At 32.2% G+C, this 14,889-nt stretch overlaps 1 protein-coding gene across 10 annotated transcripts in view; it reads right to left on the bottom strand.

Moving 5' to 3' along the window:
• Adgrl3 (adhesion G protein-coupled receptor L3) overlaps positions 1-14,889 on the bottom strand; it is a 721,722-nt gene that overhangs the window by 436,672 nt on the left and 270,161 nt on the right. For all 10 annotated transcript variants that reach the window (XM_076938716.1, XM_076938717.1, XM_076938710.1 and 7 more), the window contains one exon: positions 8,953-9,177. In XM_076938716.1, coding sequence (XP_076794831.1) covers positions 8,953-9,007 — 55 coding nt within the window. In that variant the 5' untranslated portion in view covers positions 9,008-9,177. The remainder of the gene's footprint in view (positions 1-8,952; positions 9,178-14,889) is intronic.

Genomic DNA, 14,889 nt, shown 5'->3' with positions numbered 1-14,889 from the left:
TTTGCAACAAGCATTTTAGAAGCAGTTACACACCATAACTGCTAAGTAAGAACTGTGCAAGACCTACAAACAAGAAAACCCATATGAATATAGACCTGTTAGCCTCCTTTGGTAAGGAGTTTGGCGGTCCTTCAAAATGCTAGACAAAAGTATCAGATGTCTCATTATTTCCATTCCTACATATATGCCAGAGAGAAATGAAAAGGCACCCAAATAAAGCATGCTACATGAATGTTCAGGCAGCATGACAGTAAGCAGCCAAAGAACAGAAACAATTTACATCTCTGCCAGCTGACATGGACACTGCAGTGCATGCCTACAGTGGAGTATTATTATGAAATAAAAATAATTAAGTAATTATGCATTTAAATATGAGTAACTTTGAAGGGGCTGAGGGGGGGACTAATGACAAAGAACATGAATTATTAAGAGCAATTTAATGAAGAGTCTGGGAAAGATTAACCCATTGGAAGAGAAAATAGGTTTTCTGGCTTCCAGGGTCAAAAGATAAGAGACATGAGGATGACGTCATCAGGCAAGGTCTTCTTTTTGAAGTACTTACGATAATGAGATAAAAATCAACTGTGACAACTGAGGTATCATTTAAATATGTATACTGAACTTTAAGTTAGTGCCATAGTATATAAAATATACTCAATAAAAACAAATTGCCTTGTGTTATGCTTTTTTGAAAGGGATTACGATATTAACTATGTCCAGGTTTTTAAAAGTACATTCTTTTCATGAACTGATGTCTTATCCTTTATCATGAAAGCCCTATATTTAAAAAAAAAAATTATAGCCATGACTCCGAGACAGATTTCCTTCATAGAAATGAGAATAGAAGTTAGGACCCACTAACTCTAAGCAAATCCATTCAGACAGTCCATCAGATCCTTTCTTCACAAGACTTCTCAAACCCTCCCAGTGGACTGTTTCAACACGCACTTTCACAGTAGTGTTTTGGAACTGTTGTGCCGCCAAATGGGGTCTTCTCATAATAATAACCAGTAGTTTTTCCCCTCAGGACACTTCAGAAAATTCTTGGAAGGCTTAGAAGGAAGGAAAGTCGTCTTCAGTCAGAAGACTGTGCACTGTTGTGGGCATGGAGACCTGAGGTGACTCTCACAATCCAAGACTGATCCTGGTGATCTCTATTTGCATCTCTAAGGAGGTGGAGACACAGAGGACTCTGAGGTGTCAACTCAGCCAACTTAGTGAGCCCCTTGCGATTTAGGGACCCTATCTAAAACTGGAAAAACTTCAACAAGAAAACACACCAGAGCAGAGGCAACCACTCACACATGGAGACACACACACATGTGAAGGTATTCTTTAAAAGCTGTTATTAGTTTGGAGTGCAGTATATCCATAGCCTGATGCAACCAACACATTTGTATTTGTCTTTGTTTTAATGGAGATAAAGTGAGATCACTCAAAGATATATTGTTTCAGAAAATTTATGTTGTATAACTAAGAAAAATATTCTCCCTGCAATTTTCAATTTGAACCTCATTTGATCAGTCTGTTCTTAGGTATTTGATTTTCTGGGTGCCTATTCATAACTTTATGAGTCAAAGGTAATCTGTAGCTCAGTTTTATGAGTCTGAAGTTTACAACTTATAAATGTGCTGACTCTGAAGATTTTATTTTAAGTACTTCATATTCTCTGTCTATAAAGATACTTTGTATACACTCAGGCAAATACATTACTGTTTGTCTTTGGTGGTTATTAATTTTTTTCTTTATTTAAAATTTTACATATGTGATATAATTTGTGCTGGGTTTATAGCCAAATATGCTCATGTAAGACTTTATATGAAATTAAGCTTACATAAGCTAATATATGAAAAAATCCAGGTAGAATGATTAGAAAACATTTAATGATTTCAAGCTTTTCTTCACCTGTCTGGTTTATAATTCAAAAGAATTCAAGAGTTTTGCTTTTTTTTTTTTTTTTTTTTCCCATTTGGGTTACTGACTTTTACTATCCTGAAAGTTCTTCAGTAACTTTTTTTTCTCTTTGTACATGCACCACTGTGTGTGTGTGTGTTATAAAAATAGTAAGGTCTCCCATTATTTCTGAGGAAAACGTTCTATACTCCTCCTCATCCTCATTATTTATTTTGCTACATAGTCTCATGGGGACAGGCTGGCCTCAAGTTCACTATGTAGCTGTGGGTTACCTTGAACTTCTGATTGCTCTTGTCTCTACTTTTGAACTGTTGAGATTACAGGCATGTTCTACCAGCTCCATGTATTACGTGATCTTAGCATTGAACCCGGGGCCTTGCGCATACTAAGAAGCATTCTACCCTCTATGTTACATCTCAGCCCCAAATGTAGTATCTTGACTTTTCTGAATACTTCATTATAATGCAGAAAATAATATTGTAATGTTGGATATTTATTTTTGTACTCCTTATGTTTTATTTGTCATTATAACAGGCCAAATTTGTGAACCATTTTACACAAATTGTAGTGACCAGAGCAAAACTGTAGCTTTTGTACACTACAATTCTTCTAAGGCATTCATTAGCCCATACAATGGTAAATGTTTTAATTTTTCAAATTGTATCTGGTCTAAGGTATACACAACTATATATCTTTATAATGCTAGTTATAATAGTAATATGGCTATGTTCTTCAGTACTAAGCCATAAGATATGCATTGAAACGTTCATAGAATAACTTTAATTTTTGACATAAGACCAAATGTGTAAAATTTAATGTTAATTTAAAATGAGCAATATAAGCCAAATACTCTAATTAAATATATTTTTACCCATGACTGCATTTAAACCCCTAAGAGTACTTATTGCTATGGATAGGGATAAGATTTTGTATTCACTCCCACCCCAAACCCCCAAATGAAAAATAAATAAATAACATGACTATGGTCTTGGATGTTACTGATCATATTCACACAAAATATGAATAGATAAAACAAAAGGCTAATCGAAAGTCATTATTCCTGCTTTTGTGTGAAGACCTTTGATTACTCTGAAAGTGCATTTAATGTATTTCTCATAGAGAGTCTCAAGTAGACTACCTTACCTAACAAAACACTTTATACTTTCAATAAGTTTTCTTTAACAAAAACATAAACAAACAAACAAAAAACCCCACCCCACTATTTCCAGCACTTTGACAAAATTTCAGTTAAAACAGAGTAAGTAAAATAAAACTGCAATTAAAAGTGAAACATAAAGTTTAACCTAGATTTATCAGTTAAAAACCTGGAAACATAGAATAAATTCTCTCTTCTTTTGAATGCTGCCTTCCTGTGACTAATTACACAATTATACAAATGGCCTCCCAAACCAGGGCACTGTTGCTATTGAATATCAACTATTTTATTTTATTTTATTTTATTGGCTAAGAGATACTTTGCCAATCAGAAATGTATGTAATATGTAATATGGCTGCTTACATAAAATTGCAATATGAGCAGCATTCTAATACTGAAAATTGAAAATAATAGCAGCCTAAAGAAGAGGGAACCAATGACTATTATATATCAAAATATTTTATAATTTAATCAACATTAAGTACTCCATTGCAGTCATTTTTTACCCTCAGCCTAAGAGATATTAAAATAACATTTCAATACCACAAAGTTGTCATAATACCTAAAATGTGAATTTAAGGGAGGGCTATTTTGCATTTAATATGTACACATTCCTACATTCCTACATGTACAGATTATCTCTACAGAAAAACCTCATATAGATAGTCTCAGGTACAGATGCAAATGCAAAGTCTTTTCAATTGTGAAACTCCATGTAGGAAGTTTTAAACAAACTGCTATAAGTGACACCTGGTGTTAGGATCATACCAATATTTAACACTGTGGTATTATAGAAAGTATAGTGACTTACAACGTATATATTTTGAAATTCTTTAAAAAATGACTTCTATGGATTATACTGGAGGTATTAGCATTGCCCTCACATACCAACATCATGACATACACTTTTGTATACAATAGATTTGACTATGAAGTACTTTTGCTACTCTTACAAATCACCTGTGCTGGCAATATAAATATTTCAAGGACGATTAGCTTCTAAAAATAGCACAGTGAAGTAGAGCTCAGAAGTCAACCTGACACCTTCACAAAATAAGACATCTCTTCATAGAAAAACTGCAAGGCAAAATATGTAGTAAAATGTAATTTGGACTTGTCAAATTTGTACTATTATAGTAATTTAAAAATGTAAAAATTAATAGAAGCACTATAATATTATGTAGCATATACCTATAAAATTTATTTTTATATAAAAAGATATAGGACATAAATAAATATATACACAGTGGATCACTAGTTTGTTCTTATTAAGCATTGTTCATTATAAGTAACTTAGACATAATGTGACACACTAGCCCATAAAATCTATAAATATACAGCTAGAGATTTTATGCTAATCAACAATAAATAGATTTATAGGAGAAAAACATGCATAAGGTGCACCTAAAGTTTTAAATCCTTTTTTCTCTCTTCGAAGATGCTATAAAAAACAATTTCCCATTCATCATGCTATGCTGATTGATTACATTTTCCATCTTCTTGGTGGTGAGTCAGTATAATTATAAGGAAAGTCTGAATAAATTGGCCAGTAACTAAAATATCTTAACACCAAGGTCCCCTTTTGAAACCTCAAACCATTGGCACTTGAAAGTAGTTACAGACCAGGACATGATAGCCTACTTTAAGGTCTCCCATTAGACTTTGATGTGTTCTAACTGTCAATCAGAAGGAATCCCAGGAGTTAGAGGTAGTGGTACAATCCTGTAATCTATGTTACTGGAAAAGCTGTGGCAAAAGGCTTGCAAATTCCTGTGCCATTCATACTCTGTCTGAAAGCACACTGTAAAGTGCTGAGGAGCTGGTATGTACTTCATTGACTTCATGATAAATAAGGCATAGGAAAGTGATGGAAGATTTATGAGATGAATATTACTATGCCTGTCCAGATCACTAAAAACCTAGAGGTATAATCAGTCTGCTCAATGCCCTGGTTCATTCTCACTCTGAAAAAGCCCAAGCCACCCACATTACTGCCAGTTTTGATTCTCCAACTTTCCTTTCTCTGGACACATCTAGAAAATGACACAAAATAGACTTATTTTGATGCAACCCTTGAAAAGCCAAAATTTTTACATCACTTCAACTTTTTTCAGTTTTGCACTAGGACAGATATATGTCTGATGGCTCTTGAGGAAGGGGACAATCATGGAAAACAGAAAAGGAGAAATACAGAGGTGCACAGAGACACAGACTGTGGACAGATAACATATAACCATTGACAGTTACTATTTGCAGTTGCATATATAAAAACATGTACAATGTGTATGCACTGATTATTTTTGTCTCCCTGTGAAAACATTGGCCAGACAATGTGGAGCAATGGGAAGATTGGTCAACTAAGATCAATGTTATAAGGATTAATTTTTTATCTTGGTTCCTAATTTTATCTACATATAGATCACAAAAAAATGACCCATTGATAATTATTTGTCACTAATTCAAGAAGTGTTATATGTATCTCTACACATTGGTAATATTTTTATCTAGATAATAACGGTAATATAATAGTTTTGTATGTATGTAGATATTTTAGAATTTCATACAAACCTTGAATCACAAGGTTCAAGTCGATTACTTTTTTGTTTGTTGTTTGATTGTTTTCCCAAGACTCAGGTAAATGGCAAGGATAATTTTGCACATTGCTTGCTTACTGCCTCTAAGTTTAGATTGACTTCAAGGTAAATAAGGCATAGAAAAATGATGGAAGACTTATGAAATGCCTATCACTACACTAGGAGTTATGCATTTACTATTTATCTGTTGCTAAATATAATCCTGCAAGAATTTTCATCTTCTAGAGGAAAACTAGGTTTACAGATTTTTGAGAATCTTTAAAGCTGCTGAGTGGCAGACATACAAATCTTTACATCTCCATCTCTGTGTCTTCAGCATTGAGCACAGTCTTTCTGTGATAATTGATATTAACTAGTTTGCTGATAAGGGTAACAGAGCTAGTAAGTGGCAGAGCTGATTTTCTTTTTCAACATTTATTACTGACTTTAGAAACCTAATCACTCTGCTCTCAGAATATAGACAGGCAGGTGATTGAAATGTCTGCCTCACTTGCTCTCACATTTCCAAGATATCACATGTTATGAGGAGTTCCTTGATTGAAATTGGGTGCAGCTGGCAGCAGGACCTGCGCCAATGAAGAAGATCCTTGTTCAGAATTTCCTAGTTGAGGTTCATACCACTAGAGGTACTTTGCCATTCAGCACTTCAATAAAATTTATATCAAATTACAATGATAATAACTAGTTATGGTAACAAAGCCATGGAAGTGCTGTAAGGAAGACCAACTGGAATCAAATAACCTTATGTTTGTGGTCCGAGAAGCAGTAGGCATGACAACTGATTATTTGCTCTGAAGATGGGACTTCCAATCAAGTTACTATTGAGAAAAGTGGATTCCATTTTTCTAAAGAGCAACTTCACTGGACATCAGAAGAGTAAAGAGGAGGTACCATGAATGAACATGTTTGGGGGAGAAAATAGATTTTACTAAGTAACATACATTTTAGTTCCACCCTTTGATGGTTCAAATTATTCGTTGAGCCTGGGTTGGTAGGAACACTAATACTTTCTGTTTTGTTATATTTGAGCTCTAATCATTGGTTCATTTCTCTATTTATGAGCAATCTGGATATCAAAACCGATCATTAAAGCCCTTTCTTTTCTGCAAAGTTAGAAAGGGCATCACATAAGTAAAAAGAAGAAAAGTAGAAAAGATAATCTTAGCCTTGGAAAACCTCAGTATTACTTGGGCTGCTGTGGATAACCAACATTAAGGTGATTTAGGTAGTCTAAATATAAAACAAGATAAATTTTGTTGTTAGTACAAACATTAAGTATACTAACAATTTTAAAGGTGTTTATTACTCAGAGTTTCTGATACCCTTTCTCTGTCTTTCTCTGCCTGTCTCTTCACTGTCTATCTCTCTCTGTCTCTCTGTCTCTCTCTCTGTGTGTCTCTCTGTCTCTCTGTCTCTCTGTCTCTCTCTGTCTCTGTCTCTCTCTCTCTCTCTCTTTCTCTCTGTATGTGTGTGTGTGTGTTTGTTTGCCTAAGTACTCACTCATATAATAGGCCCCAAAACAAAGACTCAACCAATGGCTTGTCTATGTTTAAGGATAACTAGTACATAGGATGTATATGTTATAAAAAAATTAAAAATATTCATTATTAAATGATGACATCCATTACATCACTATTTCTGTTATTTTAACCAATCTCTAACACAGTAATTTTACAGTGTCTTTTTAATATGAATTTGTGTATATTAATTTATGTACAATTGTAATTTTTCTGAATACCAATATTAAATGAATCACCTCTCATGGTCAGCTAATTCCACACTAATATAATTACTAAAACAAAAATTAATTGTGGGTTAGATATGATGTTAAAGAGAATTAATGTATGAAGACTTGTTCTGTGGAGGTTGGATATTTTATATATGCTGTTTATTTAATCCTCAAAATAATATAATAAATATTTTTGATTTTTAAGTAAAAGGTATAATCTAAATGACTTTATATGTGTGGATAATTTTAAATCTTAATATCTATCACCAAATGTTAAGACTATAAGAGCTGCATCAATACCTAGATTAAAAAAGCATTAATAAATGATTGATAAATCTCCTTCTTTAAAACAAAGTGTTTCTCTGAAGATTTTACTTGCAAGTTAAAGGCTATTTCTGCCTTTTAGAGACTTGTTAGAGCTGAGTATACCAAATGCATTAACTTTAGAGGAACATTTGAAAAAACACAGAAGTTATTTATCCTATTTACGTGGGGAGCATGCAATGAATGCGTGCTCCAGTTTAGGAACACGGGCTAGACTCAGACACATTGTAGTTACAATGGATTGCAATGGGCTAGTTAAAAACCCCAAGTAGCTAATTCTTTTCAGTTGCATACTCCCCTGTATTCAGATACTCACTAAGCAATGTCACATAAAGCTGTGTCCTTTCCCTTTGCTATAAGAACCATGAGATTATAGAGAAATTAACATTTTAATTTTAATGTAAAACACATGTTATGAGAAAACTTTAAACTATAAAAGGGAACCTATAAGAAAGTTCAAAGTTTAGTTTAGCATCTAGTGAAACTCAACAAGTATTAAATTGTAAGCTGGACAAAATATAGGTTACCTTCCCATGTTGACCAAATACTTAATCTAGAAAAAAATTTTTAATGGTACATATTTTCTTAACTCTCATAGTGAGGCAACTACCAGGAACACTGCATGAACAATGGAATATAATCTATTATGAGTTTAATCAATACTTTCTGTAAAATTATCTTTTTATGAAAGTTGGCATGTTGTTCATTTTATATTTAAGAAGGTGTGTGTGTAATGAGAATAACATGTTTCTAGTGAGAGATCACAGTTTGCATTTTTTGTATTAAAGTTTGTACATAGAAATAAACACCAATCAAAAACTTAAGATCGCTTCTTATGGGAAAGCAAATTCTGTTCTCTCTCAGATGCTTATTTTCCTCCATAAAAATCTTTTAAGTATGAAAAATGTAAACTAAATATATACTAAAGTGTGTTATTAATGATCCCAGGTGAGTTTTTCCATATCTTGGTAAATCAAAGCATAAAATATGCAGGGGCTCTATTTAAAATGAAAAAGAAAAGTAGACAAATCTTTTAGGTTGCTTTCAGATTTCAAGTGGGGTCTTTGAAAACCGTGTAAATTTATATCTTCGAGTATATATTATGGTACTTACTGATATTAATATTAGGTAAGAAAAAGCTGCATCATCTCAAGAAGAAGGATTCAAAGAAAGGATCTGTTATGAGTAAATGTGACTAACATACTAACTAACCATGAGATGTCAACAGAACTTACCATGAACTACAGGTGCTAAAAGCATCGTGAGGATGAGCATCTGTGGTGGCCACATGGCTGTGTTCTTGGAAGAGAATGTCTCAGGAATGGCTGTTCTGAAGTGAAACCAAATCAATATATTTCTGGCTCCTCTTCTGAATTCCAATAATCAATAGTTAAAAAACAAACACAAAAAAGGAAAGAAAAATTCCTCAAAAATAAACACTGATATCCCAAGTCAGACACCTGCAAAACAGAACAAAAGAAAAAAAGGAAGAAAAAAGGAAAGGTTAGGTTACGTAATGAAGATATTCACATGTTAGTTTCTTGAATAATTCTTGTATTTTCTATCTAAAACATATTTTCCTCTTTTTCATTTTGATAAGCAGAGACATCATGAACAAAATGAATAAGCAATCTAAAAGGCAAAAGCATTACTTTTGAATTTATTACCAGTTTATATTCCAGCCTCAAGCTTGTGTGAATAATTCTGTCTCTACTGGACAAATTAATTTCAATATTCTAACGTTAATATGCAAATCCAGATTTAGGGGGCTTGATTTGTACAAATATTTTACCCACATAAAATATTTACTTAGTATTAAAATAAATATTTTCACTTATCACCACTTGTTTAGATTGCTTTAAAAAATAAGAGTTTTGAAATTCATGCTATTCTAAATATTGAGTACAAGATTTTAAAATAATTCTATAAGCTCATTGATTCAATATTTATGTTTATACTAGAAAAAATTCTTTACACTTTATTGTCTAATACTTCAATACTGATAATCAAGTTGAAGTACTGCCTAAATCACAATTTTGATGACTCCATATCTAAAATTGTGTTCTCTTTATGTCATTCTAAACACTCTTTGGTATTGTTATTGGTGTTTTTTTGGTTTGGTTTTGCTTTGCTTTGTTTTTGTTTTACATGGCCTTAGGTTACTCAGCCTGACCTCAAAATACATGCATGGCCTTGAGCCCTTGATCCTTCAGACTTCACCTTCAAGAGTGTATAGGCAACCTCATCAAATAAATAAATGAAATGAAATAATAAATAATAAAATAGAATAAACAACTAGACATCCAATGAATTGGTAAAGCTCAACATAATTACTTTATCCAACCAACTCACCTAATAGAGAACACTGAACATTTTTGAAGTACTCATGTAATTGTTTCCTACACTACTAGACAATGTGGGGTCCTTCAAAAGATATTCACTGTGTATTTGGGACACTAACACTTTACACCACTTTGTCAAACTGGACTCACATGGTTGTCTTTTAAAAAAATCTTTGCCCAGATTGAAAAATCAGAAATATTGATCAAGTTGTTTTCAGCTTCATCGTCCTTGAATCTATCAATCTGCTACAAATTGGATCTTTATTTTAAATTCCTTTACTGGTTTTCAGCCCTAATGATTAAAGTAAGTGCATTTTCAAATTTTTCAGATATGGAGTATAAAACAATTAAATAAAATTACCTAAAAAGGTAATTTTCAAAGTAAACATATTTACTGAAGAATGTTTTACAGGTTGGCTGAGCATCATCAATATGAAATTGCAGATTTAAAATGTTTCAAACTCCAAAATTATTTGAGCATTTCATGACACCAAATGCGTGAAATTCCATACCACAGTTAATATGATAGTTTACCATCAGTACACAGCATAAAGAGAATACTATACAGAATTATCAAAATACTATGTGTGCAAAAGAGAGATGATGCATAATGAATTTTATGTTAGAACCTAGGACCCATCCCCAAGATAGTGCATTAAGCGTATGCAAATATTTCTAAAACTACAAATATTAAATATGAAATGTAAAACACTTAGGTCTAAGAATTTTGAATAATACATATTTAAGTTTTAATAAGCCTCATTTTGCTAGATTCAAAATAAAAATTTGCCTGAAATGCTTGATTTTATCATGAGTCATATGTTCAGATTTTTAAAATATAGTTGTAGCACAGATATTAGTATCGACTTCAGAGCCAGCCACTGTATCTCAATTACTTGTCTACTAGCATTTGTTAACCTTACATTAACTTTTAATATTATAGTGCCTTAGTTTTCCTGCTCAATTAAGAGAATATTACTTAATATGTCTGTATGAGTATAAACAACAAATTTAACAACCTTCAAAAATGAATAAATGTATGTAATGGCTAGAATATTACTGACAAGATAAATGCTGTATGCTTCACATATAATAACATTAACTATTTAAAATACAGTAAAATTAATACATAGTTAAGATAAAATAATCAATATAAAGTACAAACAAAAATTTTAATGACTGGGATGCTCATAATTTGCACAAAAATAAATCTCTGTCTACTCTCTGAATATTTTTTCCTCAAGAATGAAAACTTTAGTTTTGTAGCTTTCATGTTATCAGTAACTCATCTAAACAAACTCATTTTTTTAAAATATAAGGAACTCGATTAAAACTTTGAGAAAACACTCCTATTCAAAAGCAATGAACACAGAAAGATTAAAGATGTTTTAAGTCATATATCACAGCATGTGCTATGCCTATGAATTACTAATGACTGTTTCAGAGTTGTCAGCATACACAGTGGCAATGCATCACAACCTATGCAGTAAGGACACAGAATTACCACAAGGTTCAAAGACATTTTTCTTCTTAAGTATTTGTTTGACGTTAATGGTTACACAAAATAACTACTAACAAAATTAAACTAGAAATAAGGACTTGAATGTTTTACTCATACATTTTTAAAAATAGTCCTATCCTCCTTTGGAGACTTATAAGGAACAAAAATCTAGTCTTCTATAATGCGTTGAAATAGTTAATAATTTTGTGTATGCAATGTGAGCACGGAAACATTTGTTCACATTAAATGAGAAAGAAATGGTAGTTGGAGAGTGAATGGTTTGGAATAAGGGCAAAATTGGAGATTGTAAATGACAACATTTAGCAAAATTGTAGCCATGTGGCAGGAAGCTCAAAAACTATAATGTAGAAGGTCTACTAAAGTGGAATAGAGAGTGGTTCAAAGATAATGCAAAGAAAAGTGAATTTAAATTAATGACATGAAATATGTCAGTACACGAAATAACTGGCAACTGCCTCTAGGACAAGGGCAAGGTATTTAAAGAGAGTACATTCTATAAAAATTATTGTTTTGCATGCTGCTCAGAAATTTTCAAAGTGTTTTTAAACTGATTTACCTGAATTTTAGTCCTAATATAGAACTATATATAGTTACTCTGGATATCAGCAGACTTTGGCATATTGAGTCACTGAATTCATAAACCAATTGTATTTAGGTAAATCCAAATATGACACTACAAAACATACTGCATTTTCCCAGATTTTCATGATGTTTTTTTCAGACGTTCAAAAGATCCTAATACTGCTTTGCAGTTAATGTGCTATTTAAGGTAAAAAATTTATTCATCAGCACTAACAAGACTTTAAGATGGGAAGGTATTATTATGAATTTGGCTGTGATGTCTTATATTGATAGATAGATATATACTTTATAGCACATTCAAGTCAAATACACTATGGCAGAAATATAATTCATCATACATATATATTTGACTTAAAACTGATGATAGTTTAATTTCTTTTATTTCTTCAAATAGTTCCAATAATTAATCTCATATATTATCATCAAGCACAAAACATCACAAAACAAAATTGAACTATAAGATGCCTCATAAATGAAGGCCACTATGTAAATATTGAAGAATGTAAGAATCAGCTTTAGGTCCATTTTATTGGAGGCGTCAAATTATCTACACTCTCTATGCCTTACTGTTCACATCTGAATTTAATACTTTTTTTTTTTACCATGTGGTCTAAGAATTAAGTAAAAGTAATATATATTAAAAACTTATAATGATTCCTGGAAAAAAGTAGGAATTCAATAAAGGAGAAAAGCCCTTGTTATCACTTAATGATGGAATTTATCTTTGAAAATTGAGCTATGAATGGTAAATGAGATTGCCCGTGTGTCAGGGAGCTAGACGGGCACTCGGTGTGGGTTGTGGAATTTCTGAGTGGAAAGAGGAAAGCAAACAGAGGCTGCAATGGTTTTAGAAGGTTCAATTGATCATGCTATGAAGAAGAGAAAAACGGAGAAAAAAAAAACCTCCTTGGACAAGTAAAGTCTGTAAGATATCTGCCAGAGTTAGTGTGGAGGGGCCCTTTTAAGTACTGAACTGTTTTTTAAAAATATAGATTATTTGGCCCCAAGAACCATAAGAAATATCACTGTTATGGACAGGATTTTTTTTCAGCATGGAAGAATATAATAAATCAAAAAAAGATAATCAAAGATATTGCGTAAGATGCATACAAAGACACAGAAAAAAAATCACAAAATTAGGAAGGTTGAGGAAATTCAAGGAAAATTATGCCATATTGGCTGATATTTGCAGTGTCTTCATTCTTCCCTGTAAGCTCTGATTAGCTTCAGAGAGGTCAAAACAAGATATCAAAATTCAATGAAATTCTAAGTTCATTTTTATTTCATTTATTTTCCAAGTGATTTTAATGTTAAATTTAATTTTAAAGTTACATTAAACATTCAATGGGCAAAGAAATGCGAAAAGTCTACATTTTTGAAATAGCTAACAAACAATGTGATGGCATGTTTGGATAAGAAAGATGCCTGTCTCCATAATTACATTTTAAATAATTGCACTTATTTTTGTTAGAAAACAAATCATCAAGGATGGCAATGTGAATGAGAATTTTTCTTGAATAAAAGTCTGATTTAATTGTCGTTCTGACAGTGTTATGTTCTAGTAACTGTTTATCAATATTAGGAACAAATGTGAATTTAATGAATATTGCTATTTGGGGCTTTAGGGCAGTACATCTTTCATCCATAAAGTAGACTGATATTTTCTACAGGATCACTTTCCTGTGGAAATGCCCTTGAGTTAACCTCTCTTGAAATCCCACAAAGCACCAGGATGGAACTTATTTCCAAGATAATCTGAATTAGATAAAGATCTGTCAACATTGATATATTTAACCATAAATCCAAGCAACTAGTTTTAAACTAAAGCTACACCAATAATCTGTGCAAATGTTATGGAGAATAATTCAATTATCAACAATCAGATCAATTAAAATAAAAAAGGATGGATTTCACATTATATACACAATGCCCAGTATAAATCCTTTGATTTTTACAAATAAAAATATAGGATGAGGAAGGTCACTGAGAGGTAAAGTGTATGAGGTCAGGAGGTTCATTCTCATACACAAAATGAACTCCAAGATTCTCAAAATTTTTCAGAATTTTGAGAGATGCATAAAAGAGAAAAATGATCATTTAAAGCTCAGACAAAAATCATTAATTCTTTTGACACATCATTTATAGAACTTTTTTTCTATGAGTAATACAAATCAAGATGGGTACGTAAGCTACAGATGGAATATTCAAAATATAACAGAGAGCTGTTACAATCAAATAAATCCATGTGAAGCAGCAACATGGACTAAAACTTAAAGAGTCAAAAAGACCGAAATCCTCTTAATGGAAACTACACCATTTAATTCCCTTCCTATGTTGCCACTGTTCTAAGAATATTCCACACACTAACTCACTAGTCTGAACTATAAAAATGTATTGTTACTCCTCTAAGATTCCCCTAGAAAGGGGCATTTTAATTCTATCTGCAAATGAGGAAACTGATAAATGGAGATATTGGAGTACTTAGTTTAAATTAATACTTTAATTCTTAAAAGATTATGCCTAGATTTGTGCCTGAACAATCCAGGCCCACGGTTTGTTCTGTCTAAAGGGTTTCATCAGTCCATTTAAATAATGGTGCAGCATCATGGCTAGTGAAAGGGATGGGGCACTAGTCATAGTGTCATTGCTACTTAATTTACATGTTAGCATGTGATAAAAAGGTAAGAAACAACTAACAAGGAGATAATCTGCTTTAAGCACAGAGT

This window comes from Arvicanthis niloticus, chromosome 7, assembly GCF_011762505.2.
Source record: "Arvicanthis niloticus isolate mArvNil1 chromosome 7, mArvNil1.pat.X, whole genome shotgun sequence".
Classification (NCBI taxonomy): Eukaryota; Metazoa; Chordata; class Mammalia; order Rodentia; family Muridae; genus Arvicanthis; species Arvicanthis niloticus.
Note: the sequence above shows the minus strand (reverse complement) of the source record. Positions and strands in the feature narration are given on the sequence as shown.